The sequence below is a fragment of the Pseudorca crassidens genome, chromosome 18 (genome assembly GCF_039906515.1).
Source record: "Pseudorca crassidens isolate mPseCra1 chromosome 18, mPseCra1.hap1, whole genome shotgun sequence".
NCBI classification, from domain to species: domain Eukaryota; kingdom Metazoa; phylum Chordata; class Mammalia; order Artiodactyla; family Delphinidae; genus Pseudorca; species Pseudorca crassidens.
In genome coordinates this window covers 62,102,233-62,125,370 of record NC_090313.1, presented here as the reverse complement: position 1 = coordinate 62,125,370, position 23,138 = coordinate 62,102,233, and the positions used below count along the sequence as shown (strand labels likewise).

At 37.3% G+C, this 23,138-nt stretch overlaps 1 protein-coding gene across 2 annotated transcripts in view; it reads right to left on the bottom strand.

The window, feature by feature from the left end:
• The window catches only part of CDADC1 (cytidine and dCMP deaminase domain containing 1), a 45,691-nt gene extending 28,127 nt beyond the window's left edge, over positions 1-17,564 (bottom strand). The window contains exons 1-5 of one of the 2 annotated variants that reach the window (XM_067713878.1): positions 17,331-17,563; positions 16,500-16,597; positions 10,050-10,124; positions 6,242-6,419; positions 315-884 (exon numbers count right to left, since the gene is read on the bottom strand). In XM_067713878.1, the coding sequence (XP_067569979.1) occupies positions 315-884; positions 6,242-6,419; positions 10,050-10,124; positions 16,500-16,597; positions 17,331-17,412 (1,003 nt within the window). In that variant the 5' untranslated portion in view covers positions 17,413-17,563. Of the gene's footprint in view, positions 1-314; positions 885-6,241; positions 6,420-10,049; positions 10,125-16,499; positions 16,598-17,330 lie in introns of both variants that reach the window. The other variant, XM_067713879.1, reaches the window with a different exon arrangement.
• Positions 17,565-23,138: the final 5,574 nt, after the last annotated feature.

Here is a 23,138-nt window from a genome sequence, read left to right as displayed (position 1 = left end):
CTCTCTCCCCTCTCTTTTTGTCCTATCTAGCGGAGGGCTCATTCAACTGTGAAATGATAAAAGCAAGAAGCAGAAAGGGCCTAATCAGATCCTGATTTATAAATGTAGCACCTGATATAGGCCACAAGAAATCCTAAAACTACTCTAAGAGTTGTCTACTCAAGGGTCTCACTAACTTCTCTTTATTTGTATGACCAACAAAACCTCAGTATCTAAGAGTCAATAAACGCTACCATAGATGAAATGAATACTTTACTTCTGAGACAAATACGACCCAAGCAGCCCCGATTTATGAACTAAGTGTATAAACTCACCAGTTCGATATGCCAATAACCTTGCCTGAACCATGCAGTGCCTTGCAATTTCTTGCGGCAAACTCTGATTGTGAATTTCGTTAATCTGTTCGGTATTGCTACAATAAAATCCGTAGTGTTTAAAGTTGGGCACACTGGAAGCTACTGTGGCCAAAAGTAGGATAAGGTCTTTCATGTTCTGTCTTAGATTGCTAAAGTACGGATTTTCACACAGGTTCTCCAAACCTATAGTCATCAGTATTTGCTTATGCATTTCTTCTCCGGAAACCAAAAATATCATTTCATATTCTTTTATTCTTTCTTGTTTACATTCAGAATAAAAGTCAATGGTAGTGTCAGGCAATGTTTTTGAAATTTTTTGAATAAAGTCACATTTGTAAGAGGTCTCCTCTACAAACTGCACCATGTAACACACCAAAGGCTGAAGTAAGACACACACATGGGCCCGACTGTTTGACTTCAATCTTTCCACTGCTTTGGCATCTAACTTTGCATCTTCAGAACTAGAAGCCTCAGTAAGCAAGCTTATTTCTGGATCAGCAGGCCAATAGGAAATTCGGTTAACTCCAGCTGAAACACAAAATATGAACGGTAGTTATCAGATGCATGCTGAAATTAAGGGTTTTCTTGATAAATCCACCATATCACTGCAGTAGGTCCAAAGGTCCCAATATAATAAAAGTCTATTACCAAGTCACCAATAATAGAGCCCAAGTGCTGGCAAACTACGGCCACAGGCCAAATCTGTCCTGTTGCCTATTTTATACAGCTTGCAGGTCCAACAATGGATTTCGCAGTTTTAAATAGTTGGAAAATCAAAAGAAAACTATTTTGTGACATGAAAATCATATAAAACCCAAATTTCAGTGCCTATAAAGATTTGTGGAAACACAGACAAACCTAATCTTTGACATTGTCTCTGGCTGTTTCTGTACTACAATGGAGTAGCTGAGTTGAGAGCTGAATGGCTGTATGGATACCCTACGGCTTGCAAAGCCTAAAATACTTACTATCTGGCCCTTTATAGGAAAAGTTTGCCGACAACAAAACCCATGGAAGGTATCTGTGGAATCACTACCTCTGCTAAGTGTGGTCCCAAAGCCCAGAGATAGGACTATATACCAGAGTCCTCCAAGTAATCAAATGGCAGCTTTTAGAAATACCATAACATAACTGATACTGGCTAGAGTTTTGTACCTGAAACAAACAATTCATCCACACATGAAAAATGTACCTGTACTCTAAACTCTTCCTCTGGGAAGCTCTTCTAAGAAAATATTTGAAATAAAGACAAAAGAAAATTCATGCATGCATATGTTTAGTGCAGCATTGTTTAAAACAGTAAAAACATAGAAAAAATCTAAATGGCCAAAATAGAGGAATGGTTTAACACATTACAGTTTTCCTCATAATAAAATATGCAGTTATCCAAAACGTGCACAAAGAATTTGTAATGTGAGGGCAGCAGGGAAGCGCAGGGAGAGGAAGCAATATTAATTGTTTTTAAGTCCACAAAATTGAAGACAAAACAACAAACTAGAAGGAACATTTTTCAATAAATGTAACAGAGAAAAGGTTAGTAATCTTTGATATACAGAGATTTTAATCCACTAAGAGCACATATGAATTGACAAGAATAAAGCCTCCAAGAGAGGCAAAATATATGAACAATTTACAAAAGAGAAAACAAAACTGGGTAACAAATATGAAAAAAGTTTTTAATTTGTGTTTGAGAATGAACGATGAGATGCCTTATACAAAACTAAGCACATAAATGTTTATCAATTAGTTACTATTTTACAACAAAGAAACGCCTTTGCTAGTGTCTCATGTAACTTCTGCTAGGAGAGGCATTTATGTTTTTGATAATTGTGCCCAGAAGTGAACAGGCAGATGGCCCACACGTTCTCTTCATTCAAAGATATAGATGAACTAAAAAATTCGAGTTAAACAAACACACATTTCTATCTACTCCCTCCTACTACGGACCCTTACTGTGCCTTGGGCTGTAAAGTAATCTTGAAGGCCTCAAAGCTATCAGAATGTTTCCTCTGGCTGTTTCTTTTTCCCTCTGTTGGAGTTCTCATAATTCATTTCCTAACCAGCAGTAATGATCAATCTTTCATCTAAGCATTCTGGTTGCTTCTAGTAATCTTGATTCAAGAAGAGGGGATGACCAATGTTTAAACGTATTTTCATGTACTAGTAGCAGAAGCTACAGCAAAGGTTCTCAAATTTTTGGTCTCAGACTCTGTTACACTCTTAAAAATCGCTGAGGACCCCAAAGAGTTTTTGTTTATGTGGACTATATCTACTGATACTTTCTGCATTAGAAAATTTAAACAAAATTTTAAAATATTAATTAATTCATTAAAAATAGCAATAAGAACCATCATAAATTAATATAAATAACATAGTTCAATAAAAAATAACAATTTTCCAAAACAAACACCAGTTGAGAAGAATGGCATTAAAGTTTATACAAATCTCTTTATTATCCGGCTGAATAGAAGATAGTTGGGTTCTCAAGTCTGCTTCTGCTTTCAACCTCTTGCCTTAGCTTTTCATTGAAGTATATATAAAAAGTGTCCGGCCTCACATGATACGCAGTTAAAAAAGGAGTATTTTAACAGCCATTTCAAATAATTATGAATATTCTTCACACTACATAAAATTTTGAGAAGGGATAGTTTCTTAGAGGTGAGTAACAGTGTGGAATCTGAAGTCACACAACAAACTTTTTGTACTGTTAAAGTCCTCTGGTCTATCTTACACTTAGAATGGCTCTTTCACTCACGCATGATTTTCTAGCGTCATGCACTGGTCATTTGGAAAACAAGAGTTTACTGATTTCACAATACTTAAAAAAAAAAAAATCATTAATATAACCACCAATCTCATCAGAAGAGTCTTTAAGCAGTGGGAAGCTGTAAGCTTATGATGATGGCAGACAGGAGTTTTTCAATTCTAATTTTCACTTGAAGGCTCAAATTTTATCAGTGGCAATAAATGCTGTCAGTTGTTTTCCTGGAAGTGACGGTTTCACTTCATTCAGTTTTGAGAAAATGTCTGCCCAATAGCCAAGTCTGAGTAACTATGGTTTGTTAGTTCATGGTGTTCCATGAAAAAAATTGGATAATTCAGTTTGTGACTCAAACAATTGCATAAGCGGTTTTCCTTAAGGCAAACTTCATACTTAGGTTTATAGCAAAAGTGCTTTATGTCCACCTCCTATTTTCTCATACAGAATCTTAAAAAGATGCGTACTAAGGGTTGGGTTTAATAAAATTGATTTTTTTTTTTTTTTTTACTGTTTCATCAATGACATTCTTACATGAAACTCCACACCCTCCACCTTTTTTTTTAACTCCAAATAGGTGGCTATGTAAGAGTACAATGACTACTACTATTGCCTTGATTCATACAACTGCAACAGTAGTCTTACTCAACATTTTTTTAGTACTATTAGCATAAATGTAGTATTATTATGAAAATAGTTTTGACCTTGTGGACCATGAGGAGGTCACAGACCACACTTTGAGAACCACTATGCTTTAGAAATGTTTGCTTTGTAACTGAGGTAACAGTAATTATAACTGAAATAAGTTAGCTAGAGCATGGGGTTAAACCATGCCCCTTTCCAAGATAAGTAAATAACGTATAAGCCTAATCAAACATAGCAATTTTATTTATATATGGCTCTAATACCAGCATAAAAGCATTTCCATTGCATGTCCTTCCTTATTTTCCACATTTCATTATCTCTCTTGCAAGGTTTAAGTGTCTGAACTCAAAGACACAAGCAATGGTGAATTACTCGTACTCTTCCATTTTTCTAATTCTTGGCTTCTGAGGCTATTGAGAGTGCTTTAAGTGTAGTCAACTCAGCGCAAAACACGACTTTTATTCATTCTTCTCTCTTGACTCTAGAAGAGATCAGTCCACAAATGTCTGGTTCTTTCACATTCTTTCCTTTCTAGATCAATGCTGCCACCTGAACCCTATTTTACACCTTATCTAATGCAAGTCTACTAACCAAGCTCTCAAGCTCTTTATCTTTCCATGTTCTAATTCAATAACAACAACAAATAATCATCTTAATCATGTTACATCCTGCTCAAAACTCTTCAATGGGAAAAGGAGAAAAAAATGCCACCACCACTATCACACTTACCTTCTCTATTCGTAATTGCAGGGGAAAGACTACAGAATCTAATAACTTATCATAGGTACCTACTTACCAGCTTGAAATACTCGATGCAGGCCAGGAGACTCTAGCCACATGACCATTTCTTCTGGAAGTGCTTCCACTTGTAGCTTAAGGGAACTGCCCTGATCACCGATCTGATCATTACTCTTAAGACTTTGATATAAACAAAAACAGCTCTTCCTCAAAGCAAATTTAGCAACTCTGTTCTATAAGATAAAGCCCAAAGGCCAGACAGTTTTTCAAAGTTCTCCATTAAGGCCCCAACCTATTATTATAATCCTTCTGCCACTATTCTCTTCAAGAATAATTTTCCACCCCGAACACTGACCCCCAGAACCCTGCTTCTCACAACTTGATGACCCCGCATGCATTGTCCTCCTGACCAGGAATGTGTCCTCCTCCTCTACATCTGACCCATGAAGGTCCAGCTTAAGCCCCAGCTATTTATAACATGCCAGCCTGCAGGGATCACTTGTCTCTCCTCTGAGCTCATATATCATTTACAGCTGTTATTACTCATTTGGTATTACATGATGTATTACATTAAATTGGTTTTTGCCCCTTTTTGCCCCCAAATAACAGCTTGAGGGAAAGGATTAGGAACTACATTAGCCTTTTTTTCCCCAGAAGCTCTCTGAACCGTGTCCTTTTGGGTTTTAAGGAAGCTTCATTACATAGGCATGATTGATTAGATCACTGGCCATTGGTGTTTGAACTCAAACTATAGCCCGGCTCTCCTCCCCAGAGGTCTGGTGGGGGTTAGGCTGCAAGTTCCAACCCTCTAGTCACCTGGCTGGTTCCCCTGGCAACCAGGCCCCATCCATAGGGGATTCCCAAAAGTTACTTCATTAACATAAACTCAGTAATGGTGGAAAGGGACTTGTTATGAATAACAAAAGATACCTTTCTCATTCTTAACACTCAGGAAATTCAAAAGATTTTAGTTGCTCTGTGTCCAGAATGGAATGAAGACTAAGTATATAATTCATATTATAAATCACAATCATCACAGTGCCTATGTAAAAGATATACTATTTTTTAAATAGGAAAGTGGTCTGAATACTTACCTGGGTGCAAAATAGAATCATAAGCACAAAGAGGATTAGTGAGTAGCCCAGAGTGGCAGAGATAGATAGCTATATGTTAATACTTTGTTCTCCTCCTTCCAAAGGGTAAAGTAGTCATTGGGAGGCAGCCGCCCAGCCAGAAACTACACAGTTCCCACAATGGATGTGAACAGAAATGATGTCTGTGACTTCCAGGCCAGGGTTTTTAAGAAGCAGGTATGCCTTCTCTACTCTCTGTCTCTAGATGCAGAGGAGGCCAGAAGGATGACAGTAGCAACAAGACAGAAGATGCCTAGAACCACGGATCAACCACATGGAGAATAGCTGTCTGCTGTTCAGCAACACTTGCACTGGACTATTACATGGGTGGTAAGTATCTAGTGTATTAAGCCACTGAAATGTTGATGTTTATTTGTTATAGCAGCTAGTATTAAATCTACCAATACACTGAGGGTCATCTAACTAGTTAGTGACAGAGCTGAGACCAGAATCCATGTTTTCCGACTCTTCTTCTTACAGTACATCAAACTGTCTTCAGATATATATTTATATTTTTAAATTATCTCTGTGGTATTTAGGCAATTTGTTCCCACTTGATTTGTTCTCAGAAAAATGCTATTAATCTCCAACAAAGCCTTATCTGCACTTACCATTTACAATCATTTTCAAACAAGCAGAACATGGTTTTCTGGAAAAATAAAGATCACAGTTTTTCAACCTTGACCCATGTTTTATCAGAGCGATTTTCCCAGCATGTAAATCTTCACTTGAACAGTGGAGACCAACAATTTTCATGTTTTTCACCACCACAAGACCAGTTCTCTTCACCTACATTAAGATACAAAATAATAATTTATTTTATAATTTATGTGATTAGTTATAATATCTAATGATCGTATCATGGATTATACTTGATTTATTAATAAAATGAAAGTTTTGTTTAATTCTTCATCTGAACACAGTTTGAACAAAAGCACATTTCTCATTAGGTCCAAAAATTTTTCTGAAAGTTTAATGTTGACTTTCTACCAGAAATTTTCTAAATCTAGACTTTATTAACCAAACAATTATGCATTTAATTATCATAAATTTACCCTAGTAAAAAATGAATACATTTTAACCTAGTAAAGAGCAATAATGAAGTCGATTTGACTTGTTTCTTAATCTAGTCTAAGACTACTTAGTATTAAGCTTCTACATAATAAGGAAAAACTTGGAAAACCCTGTGATTTTACACATGAATAAGTGAAGCCCAGAGTTTACATGATTTTCTGAAAGACCCATAGATGGTAAAAGGCAGAACTAAATCAGAGGTCATATTAATTTTTCAAAAAAATTTTTTTTATTGAAGTATAGTTGATTTACAATGTTGTGTTAATTACTGCTGTAAAGCAAAGTGATTCAGCTATACATATATATACATTCTTTTTTTTTAAATATTCTTTTCCATTATGGTTTATGATAGGATATTGAATATAGTTCTCTGTGCTATACAGGGACCTTGTTGTTTATCCATCCTATATACGATAGCTTACATCTACTAAATTTTTAAATATTTTAAATACTGACTAAAATAAAGATAATTCTCAACTTCTTTCTAAAAATTGACTCTAACAATCTTTAGGACTATGGCAGTCTAGCCTAATGTGGTAGGACCCACCTCCTACAAATATATAGATTATTTATAATTTTAAAAATGTTTTAAAATGCATAGTCAAGCTCAAAAGAAAGGAAGACATAACCCTCAGGTGTTAGAAAGGAAGACAGAACTCAAAAGCATAAGCAGTAAAGTGCAGCTATCTCAGCAGTTTCCCACCCACAGTAAGGGACTGGGCCGACTTTGCTTTAAGCCCCCGAGGCTGAGCACTGGCTGGAGTTCTGAAGAGTGGTTACTTTATACCTAAAGTGTCCTAACTTACACAGATACTAATCAAATAAGCTGCTATAACAATATTAATATCAGATAGAATAGACTAAGGTTAAAAATCAGTTCTACAGGGCTTCCCTGGTGTTGCAGTGGTTGAGAGTCCGCCTGCCGACGCAGGGGTCACAGGTTAGTGCCCCGGTCCGGGAGGATCCCACATGCCGCGGAGCGGCTGGGCCCGTGAGCCATGGCCGCTGGGCCTGCGCGTCCGGAGCCTCTGCTCCGAAACGCGAGAGGCTGCAGCGGTGAGAGGCCCGCGTACCGCAAAAAAAAAAAAAAAAAATCAGTTCTACATAAGCCACAAAACAGTCTACACTGTTTTCACAGCAAAAGATCCTGAAGTAAGGAATGTAAACCTAATCCTTGGGTTCATAAGGGATTTTACAATATGAGGGGGACCTGGGCTGAGAACAGTGTCCATTATTCCCTACTCCCTTTCAAAGGGATTTTACTCTACAGTTATTCCCAATAGGACACATTTGAAATCACTTTAAAGATCAGACCAAAGCTGTATTTACTAAAATAGTCAAGTTTCGGTTTCAATTATGAGTATAAATTTTTGAAACTATGGAGAATGATACTTTGTGAAATGTGAAGGAACAGAGAAGATTTCATAGAATTCCCTTTCAGAGGTAATCACCCATCTCCTAAACATTCTGGACATTTAAAAGGAATATAAAAATCCTTCCCTTACAAAATATATGTCCAAAAACATAGATTAAATATGAAAGACCTGCCTATACTGGCTTTTAATATAAGCCTTAAATTTACCTTGACTCCTTCCCCCCTCCCTATCTCAAAATTTCTTAAGAGCTTTATGTTCCTCAAACATAAAGTATATGTTAGTATCTACTTCTAAATACTTCCAGCAAGCTTTTAAAAAAATTGCCACTGATGAGGCCTTATCAAAAGATCTCAGTAGACTAGAGCTACTTTTATTTAAATGAACCAATTGTGACCAATGGAAATGGCTGCAATTAAATGATTTTAGCTTTAGATTTTCTAAGTAGTTATGCAGACAGAAATAAAGCCAGAAACCCTGACCACAAAAGGCTTTAAAAAAAATTATTCCTAAAAAATGGGAAACATACTCAACAATTTATTTTTTTATTGGAACAATCTTTTAGGCCAAGTTTATCACTTTTTTGTCTAGAGTCCTTTTCACTTCAGAAAATATCTTTTTTTTTTTTCCATTTTGTTTCTAGTTAAGGCCAAAATATCAAGTTTGAGACCAAGATTTTTCCATCCCAAACTGAAAACAAAACAAAACCAATAAAAGCCTAAGTTGCATTCCATTTCGATACTTCCACTTACTCCAACTCCCAGAAGACTGAATCTTCGCAGTGAATCACTGTTCTGGATCCTGATTTTGCTTCACTTCACTAACATCTTGGCAAGTGTCTATGTAATCCTAGTCACAGAGTTTTACATTAAAACATAGGCAAGAGAGGACAGTCTGGTTTGTACATGAAGTAGTACATTTACTTAAATGGCAATTCACGACTCTTCCCTTTTGCCTTTCTTATAATTAAAAACATCTAACTATTCTAAAATAAATTATTTCTATATTCTTTTGGGCATTTGAGAGACTCACTCTCAGAAATAGTCAGGAAATCTCCAGGAATGTACATCAGAATCATCAAGGTAACTTTTTTCAAAATATACATGTCTCCACTTCACACCCAATGAATCAGAATCTGTCTGGAAAACTCAAAAGATTAAAATAGCAAGGAAATACTATGCAATATTAAAAAGAACAAGGCTCATCTTGCCAGGTTTGGGCTTTGATTTTACCGTACTTACAAGCTAGTAAGTTAGCCTGTTACTGTTTCATGGATGCTAGCAGAAGACATGAAACTCCTGGGTCAGAAACAAAGGACTTTATGGTTCACAGCACAGCAAGCCATGTGACATCATGTTTGTGATGGTTCCCTTGCCCCCAAGTCCCACAAGGGGTCATGCAGATGGGTCCATATGGATTCCTGGACATGAAGCGGGTTGTGTTACAGGAGAGGAACACTGAGCTCGGGAATCTGTTATGTTTTATTGCAAATAGTGAGCAAACCTGCTCTATGTCCCAGAGGGAGACATTATCTCAACCCTCAAGGTTGCTTGCGGCAAACACAACTCTTGAGAAATGGCCTAGGTAAAGAACAGTTAGGGCCTTGCATTCTTGGCAAGACCAGCAGGATGTGTTGGAGTTTGAAAGAACATGAAGAGTGTTTCTCAACACATCTATGTAAACTAATATGGGAAGGTGAGAAGAGTTAAATTTGAAAAATTTTAAGAAAGAGCAAGATGTAGGAACATATTACAAAATACATAATCCCATCTGTTCTCCCTCACCACCCCCAACCTTTGGAGAGACATGTATAGTCTTGTAAATGTATGATTTTTAGAAGAGGATACAAAAACTCTCTTGGAAGTGGGAATGGGGAACTTGAGTATAAAAGAGACTTTTATTCTACTTTATACCATTCCTTTTGCTTTGTTATTATGAGCCTATGCTTTTTTTTTAAATCATAAAAATTCACCTGTTTTTTGTCAGTAGATACTCTGGCCATCTCTTCATTATCTCCTAAGGGTCCATGCTTTCCTTCCTCCCTTTCCTAATTAAACGCAGATTAAGGGGGGGAAAAAAGATTAGTACATAAGATGTGATTAATTCAATATTTCCTATTTAAAAACTGGTTTCTTTGGCTGTGGCCATTTATTTTTTTCCTCGATGAAACTCTGTATCGACTTCCTGCTTTGTTCAGGTTCAAGTTCAGGCTACTCAACCTAGTAAATAAGGCTTTTATAATCTGACCCCTGAATACTTTTCCAAAATACAGAAGAACTGAAAATAAAATTCTGTAGTTTAAGGTTTCAGAGTTGGGGCAGTTTTGAGCAATGGAAAAGTCCTAATGTGGCCATGGCTAAGAAGGACAAAAGGGGAATAGAGGTAAATTACCTGGCACTGGGAAGGTGAAGAACTATGTACCAAGGATGTGAACTATGGATTGTGGTAGGCAGAATAACGGTCCCCCAAAGACCTCCCAGTCCCAATCCCTGGAGCCTGTGGCTATGTTATATTACATGGCAAGGTTGCATACGGAATTAAAGTTGCGAATCATCTTGAGATGGGGAGGTTGTCCTGGATTATCTGGGCAATGTAATCACATTACCAATGTAATCACAAGGGTCCTAAAAGTGAAAGAGGGAGGCAGGAGAGTCAGTGCTAGAGGGATGCAACATGAAAAAGCCTCATCCCGCCATCGCTGGCATTGAAGGTGGAAGAAGAGGTTCACAAGCTAAGGAATGTGGGCAGCTTCTAGAAGCAGGAAAAGGCAAGGAAACAGATTCTCCCTGAGAGTCTATAGAAGGAATGCAGCCCTGGCAACATTTTGATTTTAGTCTAGTGAGACCCATTTTGGACTTCTGATCTATAGAACTGTAAAAATATACATTTGTGTTGTTTTAAGCCATGAGCTTTGTTGACACTAATATAGGAATGTCCATAAGTCTCCTCTAAAAGTAAAACTTGAAGTAGAAAGTTTTGAACCAGGGGATAATTTCGTTCATCCATCCATCCATCCATGCAACCAGTTTTTGAACACAAATTTTCTTAGCAGATTTATTTTTCATTTATTAATTCAACAAATATTTATTGAACCCTTTCTATGTGCCAGCCATAAAGCCAGTTGCTCAGGATGCAGCTCTTACAGAGCTTATGATTTAAGAACACAGGAAAGTGATTATGAGGTAAGTAGATGACAGAATGAAATAGCAGAATCCTGTGAGCCCCAAAGTAGGTGTGATATGCAATAAATTGAAGAAAGTTTGAAAGTGGGAATGACAAACTCGGTGTATGCTGACCGCTTGGTTTTCTGAAACAAGGGCTGGATGCTAGAAAAGGAGTAACCTCTAAGAAATTTACAAGAAAAGCCATGTCCTGGGAATGAGGTTTCTGTTCAAGTAGAACAGGAAGTGGAGGAAGTAATTATGTTGGTAACGTAATTATGGGGGTGTGGATGGTAGTAGTGGTGATGCTGATTATATGTATGATAATAATAATAATACCTAACATTTACTGAGTGTTGGCCATGTATCAGGCCCTAAATTACCTCATGTAATCTTTACAAAAGTAGCTATGATTATTCCCATTTTGCAGATGAAGAAACTGTGGATAGAGATTCAATATCTCAAACATGGTTACATAACTAATAAATGGGTAAGCAAGGATCTGAGCCCCAAATCCATTGTCTTCACTGTTATCCTATATTACTTCTGTTCTGGAAAAGTATGTGAGGTCTTTCAGCATAAAGATAAGGTACAACACCAGAGGACACAATGGGAAGAGCAGGGAGAGAAAGACAAATATGTGATGTGCAGAGAAATATGAGGGAACAATGCAGTTATTCTAATTCTTACTAAAGTAACATTCAGGCAATTTAGGTAAGTCTTACTTAACTGAAATTTAAAACTATAAACCAGTAGGAGAGAGAACTATTTTTAAATGACAGCCATGTTCAACAGTACTCGATTTGTACTTCAAAACTTTTAAGTACTTACTTAAAAGTAAGTACTCAGAAGTCTCATAAATAGTTTCTCTCCTACTCATTTATCTAGTTTTAGACTGGATTATTAAAAATTCTTTTTCTTTATACTCAATATATAACTTGCTGAACAATCCTCAAGGCACACTCATACACTGTGAATATTTGACAACATAGAAAACTCAGATAGTAGTTATATTCTGAAGTGGTTGAAGTTAATAATTCCATAAGACTGGTAAAAGTGACAGACAATTTAAATGTTCAATAATAAGGGAATAAACATGTTACATTGCTACAATGGACTGTTATGCAATCATTAAGAGGACAATAAAATGATAATAAAAACCATACAATTCCTAGAAGAAAACAGGTGGTAAGCTCCTTGACATAGATTTTGGCAATTTTTTGAATCTGACACCAAGAGCAAAAGCAACAAAAGCAAAAATAAACAACTGGGAATACAACAAACCAAAAAGCTTCTGCACAGCAAAAGAAGCCATCAAGAAAACGAAAAGGCAACCTACTGAATGGGAGAAAATATTTGCGATCACATATCTGACAAAAGGCTAATATCCCAAATATATAAAGAACTCATACAACTCAATAGCAAAAACCCAACAAATCCAATTACAAAACAGGCAGAAGATCTGAATACACATTTTTCCAAAGAAGATATACAGATGGCCAACAGGTACACAAAAGGATACTCTACATCATTAATCATCAGGGAAGTGCAAATCAGAACCACAGTGAGATACCACCTCACACCTGTCAGAATGGCTATTATCAAAAAGACTAGAAAAGTGTTGGGGTTAGGGTGTGCTGAAAAGGGAGCTGTCAGGCACTGTTGGTGAGAGTGTAAGTTGGTGCAGCCACTATGGAGAACAGTATGGAGGGTCCTCTAAAAATTAAAAATAGAACTACAATATGATCCAGCAATTTCACTTCTGGGTATTTATCCAAAGAAGATGAAAACACTGACTTGAAAAGATATATGCACTCCCAATGTTCACTGAAGCATCATTTACTTACAAAAGCCAAAATATGAAAACAACCTAAGTGTCCATCAACAGATGGATGGATAAAGAAATTGTGGCATATATATACATACACACACAGTGGAATATTATCTAGCCATAAAACAATGAAATCTTGCCATCTGGAACAACACACAGGGATCTCAAGAGCATTATGCTAAGTGAAGTAAGTCAGACAGAGAAAGACAAATACCATATGATCTCTCTTATATGTGGGATCGAAAAACAAACAAACAAAAACCCCCAAGTTCACAGACACAGAGAACAGAATGGTGGTTGACAAAGATAAGGGTGGGGGTGGGAGAAATTGGTGAACTTTAAAAAAAAATTTAGTTTAAATAAACTGAATTTAAAAATAAAAATAACAAGTACATAAAGTACATAGTATATACCAAGCACTATCTAAGACCTTTACAAATATCAAGTCATTCATTTTTCAATAGAAGTTCCATGTAGTATGTACCAGTAACACTCCATTTTACAGATGAGGAAGATGACACAGAAAAAGGTAAAGTAATTCACGCAAGGTTACACAACTAGTAAGAGATGGAGCCAGGATTTGAACCCAGGCAAGCTAATTGCGAAACCACTGGCTACTCCCAAAGCATTAGACTAAGTTGCCACTCCAGTGTTTATGACAGTATTACAGCATGAGGATTTTCCTATGTTAAGTGAAAAGGGCAGGATCCAGAATTGAATGATATCAAATGAGTAAAGAAAATAGAGAAAAAAGATTGAGAAACAACACAAAAATGTTAGTAGTCTCTAGGTGGTGGAATTATGAGGGATTTTTTTTTCTTCTGTCAATTTTATAAGTAATAAACATGGGGCTTCCCTGGTGGCGCAGTGGTTGAGAGTCCGCCTGCCGATGCAGGGGACACAGGTTCGTGCCCCGGTCCGGGAAGATCCCACATGCCGTGGAGCGGCCGGGCCCGTGAACCATGGCCACTGAGTCTGCGCATCTGGAGCCTGTGCTCCGCAACGGGAGAGGCCACAACAATGAAAGGCCCACGTACCGCAAAAAATAATAATAATAATAATAAACATGTATTACTTTCATAACACATAAAAATATTTTATTTTTAAAAAGACAAAGGTTTGTAAAGTGTCAGAAGCAATGTTTCCAATACAAGTACTTGTGAAATTGCATCTTAGAGCTTCTGTGACTTAATTTGTATAGCAAAAGCAGGATAAATAATTTAAGTGAAACAAATTTATTACTTTAGCTTAAAGAACATTTTTCTTCTCTTAATAGGAAAAAGATCTTAATCAACTTTATGAACATCATGTGCAATTAATAGTGGACTTATTTATTTAATTTAATGTGCCTCTGCTGAAAAAGAACAGGATGTATTCTTGGTGTGTGTGTGTGTGTGTGTGTGTGTGTGTGTGTGGTGTGTGTGTGTGTGTGTGTGGTGTGAATGAATTAAAATGAGACCAAATCTTGATACTAAAAAAGGTTCTTCAAAATTATTACTCAATTTGTAAAAAGCCCAGCTTTTAATTAATTAATTTATTTAATTTATTTATTTTTGCTGTACGCGGGCCTCTCACTGTTGTGGCCTCTCCCGTTGCGGAGCACAGGCTCCGGATGCACAGGCTCAGCGGCCACGGCTCACGGGCCTAGCCGCTCCGCGGCATGTGGGATCTTCCTGAACCGGGGCACGAACCCGTGTCCCCTGCATCGGCAGGCGGACTCTCAACCACTGTGCCACCAGGGAAGCCCTAATTAATTTATTTTTAACTGAAATATACTTGACATATAACATTGTGCAAAATTAAGGTGTATAATACATTAATTTGATACATTTATATATTGTAATATGATTGCCATTGTAGCAATAATTAGCACCTCTAGGGACTTCGCTGGTGGTCCAGTGGGTAAGACTCCACGCTCTCAATGCAGGGGACCCAGGCTCAATCCCTGGTCAGGGAACTAGATCCCACATGCCGCAACTAGGAGCTTGCATGCCACAACCAGCAAGTCCACATGCCGCAACTAAGATCCAGTGCAGCAAAAAAAATAAAAAATAAAATAATAACAATAATAATAATTAGCACCTCTATCTCTTAGCATATTTGATGATTATAATACAATATTGTTTTCTACATTCACTGCACTGTGCATTAGATCTCCAGGGCTTACTTATTACTCATAAGTTTGTACCCTTAAACAACATCTGTCCCCCCGCCCCAGCTCATGGTAACCACCATTTTACTCTCTCTGAGTTTGGCTTTTCTAGATTCTACATATAAGTGAGATCATACAGTACTTGTCTTTCTCTGTCTGACTTATCTCATTTGGCATAATGTGCTCAAGGTCCATTTACAGTGCTGCAAATGGCAGGATGTCTTTCCTTCCCGTGGTTGAATAACACTCCATTGCAAAGCCCAGCTTTTTAAATGCACTTTTAAAAGGCTTAAATCTCTAAACATTTGCTTCTAATCTCTCTCTTCAAGAGAAATTTCATCAGCAAAAACCAAAACAAACCAAAAAAAAGAAACCCAACAGCTTAGAAGTCTTCTACTTTCATAAAATAATACTAAGCTGTTAATAACTAGGAAGAATAAAGGACTTCAAAATCCATGAAGAAAATGAAGAACTTTCTCAAAGCCATTAATAATATGTGGAGCCAGGGTGGGGGTTAAGGGAGTGGTTGAAAAATAGGGAATAAAAATGCATAACATTTTAAATAATGTTTTATTATTTATAAAACATTTTACATAGGTATTGGGAGAAAACTACTCCAAGAGATATCATTGTATCATGAAAAGTGAATTCCTTATCTACACACAGACCTTACATCCTTCACAAAAACTAACTCAAAATGCGTCATAGACCTAAACGTAAAATACAAAACTATAACACTCCTAGAAGATAACCATAGGAGAAAACCTAGGTGATCTTGAGTATGGCGATGACTTTTTAATTACAACACCAAAGGCATGATGCATGAAAGAAATCAATGATAAGCTGGACTTCATTAAAATTAAAAACTTCTCTGAAAAGGACAATGTCAGGAGAATGAGAAGACAAGTCAGACTAGGAGAAAATATCATAAAAGACACATCTGATAAAAGACTGTTCTCCAAAATATATAAAGAACTCTTAAAACTCAACAGTAAGAAAACAAACAACCTGATTAAAAAATGGGCCAAAGACCTTAACAGACACCTGACCAAAGAAAATACAGATGGCAGTCTGAGAGGGTAACTACATATTCTACTTTTAGACTGGAAAGAGAAACTATCACAGCTATGAATTACAAGTATCACACTAAACCATGAAGGTATTTTGCAAATTTGAAGCCTTGTTGAGTTTAAGTGTGACCGAAACTAGAGCAATAAAATCAAATTTTAGACCACCGCTTGTCTAAGGGGAAAAACTGTCCAAGGAAACAAATTATACCTGAGACTTTTGTCTTTGACTTTTGACTGATGGGAAGAGCTCCATCCAGAGACTGAGCAGAGTGAAAAGGTTGACTTTAGAAAGCCTTGGTATTTCACCTGCAAAAGAGAGGGCAAACACTTTAACATTTTACTAATGATGAAAATAAGAACTAAGATCAATGCCACTTGGGTGCTGCAGCCTTAGCTCAGCTGTTTTAGCAGGAAGCAGAGAAAAAGGATTCGTGTGCAAGAGAATCAAAGCACTTTCTTATCAGGAGACTGATTTCAACCTCCTTGCCGGCAACGTCTTCCAGCACTTTCCAAAGTTGGGCCCTCTTTCACCCAGCAGAAAAAAATAGTACAGCTGATACACGTAGCTATGGGAACACTCCAAAAAAAGTTATGAAAAGTCCTTGCATCTGAGATCATCGTGGAGCAACCTTTACTTTGGACTGTGATGAAGCGTTGCAACAAGGGCAGTGGTTAGGACCCAGACCTAAAAATACGGTGACCTTAGAAGGAAAAGCAGTTGAAATATAGGAAAGCGTCGCGTGCGGTTAATTTTGAAATCTAATAAAAAACACAGTTTGGGTAATTTTCAGGCTCGTCGATCCCAGCTCCAGGTCCTGGGAGGAAAAGTAAAGGGGAGTAGTGAGCGCAACTTCAAAAGCCAGTGCAGCCGGGCCAAGGGATTCCAGTGACCGAGGTGGGGACGCGCCCAGGGCGGGGATGGGACACCCAGGAGCAGAAACGCAGGCGAAGACGGCCAGGCAGGGAACCCAGAGTGAAACGGCGGGACACGCACAGAGGAGAGCGAAAGGCGAGTGGCGGGAGGATTCGGGGCACTCACCGGTCATGCTGCCAGTCTGGGTGCTGACTGACCGTCCGGCCCCCTCGCTCTCCAGATTTTGCATCTGCCCTGCTTCTTTCATCGCCAGCCCAGCGGCCTCTGCTGCCCAGGAAACCTCTCGCTGTCCTGCATGATCTTTGCCCCTGCTACCCTACTTGTCGCCTCCTCCCAGCAACTGTATAGCAACAGCCAACTCTGCGCGACCGAATGACGTAGGAGCCCGGCGGCCATTTCCCGGCGCCCTGTGTGACGTCACGGCGAGGCGTGGATGAGGCGACACAAGGCTGCTCCTCCGGCGGCGGCCGTGTGGGTAGGAAACACAACACAATAAATCGTTTGACACTTGTATTTGACTCTGTTCGTAGGTTTTGCTGAAATCTGGTCGCTTGAGGATGTCTTGGCTCGGAGTCCCAAGTTGCGCAGACTCTCAGAGGGTGATGAGGGTTTCGCATACGTGAGAGTTTTGGTCAGAGAGCGAAGGAGAATTGAAATGGAAACCTGCCCAATCTGTCGTGGTCAAGGTCTTGGAGAATTTGGGAGACAAACGGGGTGGGAGCTGGGCGGTCCAGATTGTTATTATCCTCAAAGATTGGCCAGTCCTGGGGTACTTAGTGCCAGGGACCACCACAGGAACGTTCTGCTTCTTATTAAACACATGAAGACATTAAGAGGTAGAACTGTAGTTGTGGGAAAATTGAAGATAGGAGGAAGTGGCCCCTGGAAAATCTGAGAAGTACCTGGCATTGTGGACTTGTGCCCAGTGCAATTTATTATTTTATAAGTGTCCTAGGCATGACTCAAAATGAAACCACTCCCTCCACCAGTGACTCAGAGCCTGTTTTCCATCACCAACTTGCGCTATCACAACTTGAAATACTTAAAAATAGTGAGACACAAAAACTTCTCCGAGACTCTGAAAGCAAAAGCCAACATTATGAAAGTACATTATTTTGTAAAGGATTAAAGAGAGAATTTTCAGTGTTGATGGGTATGACTGTGGTTCATTAATTGTCACTGCTGTATAGTATTTCATTGTAGCCATATACCACAATTTATTTATCCGTATTTGAGCCAAAAGACATTTGCACTATCTCCAGCTTTTTGCTATTGCAAGCAATGCTGCTTTAAACATTTTTATATATGTTCCTTATGTTCATATGGAAGAGTTTCTTTAGGGACTACACTTAGGAGTAGAATTCTTGAGTTGTTGTTGTCAAGTTTCCCCGATAATGCTGAAAATTTTCCCAGAGAGATTGGGCCAATTTACATAGCTGTATATCCCCACTAATTCTTGGTATTGTCAAACTTTTAATGTTTACCAATCTGGTTGGCATAAAATGATATCTTGTGGTTGTGATTCCCCCTGATTTCTACTTAGATAGATTGGCTATACATGTGTCCTCTCTATGAAATACCTGTTAACCATTTTCTATTTGGTAGTTATTTCTTATTCATTTGTAAGCATTTTTTATACATCCTGGATATTCATTCTCAGTTGGGTATGTGTACGGTAAATATCTTCTCCCCATTTGTCACTTGCTTTTTCACTTAATGATGTTTTTCAGTGCATAGTTCTTTAATGTGCTAAATATACAAATAATTTTCTTAAATGCGTTTTGTATCTTTTTAAAAAGCATTTTCTACCCAAGGTTATAAATTTTTTTTAATTTTTCTATGTCAGTTATACCTCCATTTTTAAAAAATAACTTTTATATTTCCTCTAAAAGCCATACATTTTTCCTTTTATATTTGTATCCTCATTCATCTAGCATTTATTTTTGTGTATGATGTAAGGTAGGGATCCAGTTTTTTTTCCACGTGGATAATCAGTTATCCCAGCACTATTTTCTCATTGATCGACAGTGTCACCTCTGTCATGTATCAGATATCCATATACACATGAGTCTGTTTCTGGGTTCTATATTGTATATCATTGGTTGATTACACCTCTGCCCCCTTACCACCCGCCCCAAACACCTTATTTTCTTCAGGAATATCTTGGTTATTCTTTCTCTTTTTTTTAATGTTTTAAAAAATATTTATTTATTTATTTAGGCTGTGCCGGGTCTTAGTTGCGGCGTGCAGGATCTTCGTTACAGCATGTGAGATCTTTAGTTGTGGCATGCAGGCTTCTTAGTTGCGGCATGTGGCCTTCTTAGTTGCGGCATGTGGACTTCTTAGCTGTGGTGTGTGGACTCTTAGTTGCAGCATGCATGCAGGATCTAGTTCCCCAACCAGGGATTAAACCCAGGCCCCCTGCATTGGGAGTGTGGAGTCTTAACCACTGGACCACCAGGGAAGTCCCTCTTGGTTATTCTTGACCCTTTAATCTGCCATGTAAGTTTTAGAATCATAGTGTCACATTCCTCAAAAAGTTCCTCTGACATGTTGATTGGAAGGGCATTGAATTTATAGATCAGTTTGAGATATAGAGGCTTCCCATCCCTGAACATGGTGTATCTGTGTTAACTTTGTATATTGGGTTTTTCAAAAGGTTTTAAAATTTTTCTCCACAAAGATTCTGCATATATTTTATGATTTAATCTTATGTTTTGTTGCTATTATAAATAACATCTTTTTAAAAGTTGTATTTGTATGTATTTGTGCCTAATATATAGAAATTCAAGTGATTTTTATATATTAATCTTATATTAAGCAATCTTGCTAAATTTTATTAATTCTAATACTATTTATTTTTAGTTTCTTTTGTTTTCTAGACTGAACCTATATTATCTATAAATAATGAAAATTTTATTTGTATCTTTCGAATCTTCAAACCTTTTATATCATTTTCTTGTCTTACTGCACTTTAGAATCGCTAGGGAAGTGTTGAGTAGAGATAAAGGCACAGGCATCTTTTCTTGTTCCTGATTTTAGAGGAAACATTTTAATGTTAAACTTTAAAGTATGGTTTTTGCTGTAGGCTTTTGATAGCTGTCCTTTATCATATTATGCAAATTCACTTCTATTTATTTTTTTTAATCAGATGTTGAACTTTATTAAATGCTCACGGTAGATGCCTCTAATCAGCTTAAGAAAGGTCCTTTCTCTACTGTCTTGCTGAGAATTATTATCATGAATGGATGTTGAGTTTTATCAAATGCATTCTCTGCATCTAATAATATGATCCTATACCTTTTCTCCCTTAATCAATTGATGTGGTGAATTATACTAAAAGATTGCTTAATGTTAAACCAGCCTTGTGTTCCTTTGGTAGACCCATCCTGGTCATTATAGGTTATTATTTTATTCATTGCTGGATTAAAATTTCTAATATCCTATTAAGATTTTTGAATCTGTGTTCATGAGTGAGCTTAGTGTGTAATTTACCATGGTCTCTGGTTTTGTTATCTTGATTAGGGCAACCTCTTAAATGAGTTGGGTAGTGTTTCCTATTTTTCTTTTCTCAGGAAGAAGTTGTGTAAGATTGGAATTATTTGTTCCTTGAACGTTTATTAAAATTCTCTTGGAAAAGCCATTTGAGCCTAGTGTCTTCTAAATGGAAAAATATTTCACTACTAATTCAATTTCTTTATTGGTTAAAGGACTACTCAGACTGTCTATTTCTTCTTGGTCAGTTTTTGGTACGTTATATTTTTCTCAAAATTTGTACATATTACTAAATTACCCACCAATCATGGCTCCTTTGCCTGTTACTTCACCTCTTGTCAGTACAAAGAGCTCCCATATCTTCTCCCCCCTCAAATTTTCAGTTTTCAACATTTTACCACATTTATACTATCTTTTGTAATCCTTTCTCTCTCTCTTACCTTTGCACACCACTCTCCCTCATTCTTTTTTATGAATCATTTGAGAGCAGGTTAAAGACAGTATACTCAATTCCACCCTGCCCCCAAATAAGGACTCTAACTCATGCTAATTCATCCATCCAAAACAAGAAATCACCATGGATTGGACACTACTGTTCAACCCACAGGCCCTTTCAAATTTCAAAAAGTGTTTCAACGTGTCATTTTCCTTTCTGGTTCAGCATCCCATCCAGAATCACTGAGTTTTGCATCTTGTTAGTTTCCTTCAACCTGGAACATTTTCCTCAGTCTTTCCCTCTGTTTCACAACATTAACAGTTTTAAAGGGTACAAGCTTTTCATTCTGTAAGATTTCTGTCAACGAGGGTCATTCTGAGGTTTCCTCACAACCAGACGCAGGTGGGAATGCTGCAGAAGATGCTGTGCTGTTTTCCATGGATGACTTCAGGAAGCAACTCTGTGTTAACTCATCCTACCCCTGGTGATGCCAACCTCAATCATTTGGCAAGTTAGTGCCTGTCAGTTTTCTACACCATAAAGTCATTATTTTTCGCTTTGTAATTTATAAGTATTTTGTGGGGAGATACTCCCAAAACTATACCAATACCCTATATGTTAAACCCACATGCACCAACTTTTACATCTATTGGTGATTCCCACATGAATTAACTACCATCGTGACGGTTGTCTGATTGTGATTTTCTGTTTCCATCATTTCTTCTACATGTAGTAGTTGTCATTCTACTATAAGGAAGAGCTTTTCCCTCCTCCTCATTCATTCGTTTATTCATGTATGTCAGTATGGATTTGTGAATTCCTATTTCATTCAGTGGCTTGTAATCTGTTATTTATTTTAATCCTCAAATTGTCCCACATTTGGCTGATAAAATCCCCTACAAGTTGACTCCTTTACTCTTTTGATGTGACCCTATCATTCTTTGAGCATTTTCTTACATTCTGGTGTAAGAAGATGCTCCAGGCTCATCACGTTCCTTCCCTGCCCCAGACCTGGAATCAACCATTCCCCCAAGTAGCCCTGGTTCCTCTTAGTGTTTTTTTTTTTTTAATTTTTATTGAAATATAGTTGATTTGCAATGTTGTGTTAGTTTCAGGTGTACAGTAAAGTGATTCAGTTATATATTCTTCTGTTTTTTTTAACATTCTCTTCCATTATAGGTTTTTACAAGATATCTATTTCATTTATAGTAGTATGTATATGTTAATCCCAAACTCCTAATTTATCCCTCCCCCTCCTCTTTCCCCTTTGGTAACCAAAAGTTTGTTTTCTATGTCTGTGGGTCTGTTTCTGTTTTGTATATAAATTCATTTGTATCATTTTTTTTTAGGTTCCACATATAAGCCATATCATATGATATTTGTTTTTCTCTGTCTGGCTTACTTCATTTAGTATGAAGTGAATCTCTAGGTCCATACATGTTGCAGCAAATGACATTATTTCATTCTTTTTTCTATGGCTGAGTAATATTCCATTTTATATATATATATATATATATATATATATATATATATATATATATACACACACCACACCTTTTTTATTCATTCATCTGTCGATGGACATTTAGGTTGCTTCCATGTCTTGTAAACAGTGCTGCTGTGAACACTGGGGTGCAAATATCTTTTCAAATTATGGTTTTCTCCGAGTATATGCCCAGGAGTGGGATTGCAGGATCATGTGGTAGCTCTATTTTTAGTTTTTTGAAGAACATCCATACTGCTCTCCATAGTGGCTGTACCAATTTACATTCCCACCAACAGTGTAGGAGAGTTCCTTTTTCTCCACACCCTCTCCAGCATTTATTATCTGTAGACTTTTTGAAGATGGCCATTCTGCCCGGTGATACCTAATTGTAGTTTTGATTTTCATTTCTCTAATAGTTAGCGATGTTGGACATCTTTTCATGTGGCTTTTGGCCATCTGTATGTCTTTTTTGGAGCTGTCTATTTAGATCTTCTGCCCATTTTTTGATTGGGTTGTTTGTTTGTTTTTGATATTGATCTGTATGAGCTGTTTGTAT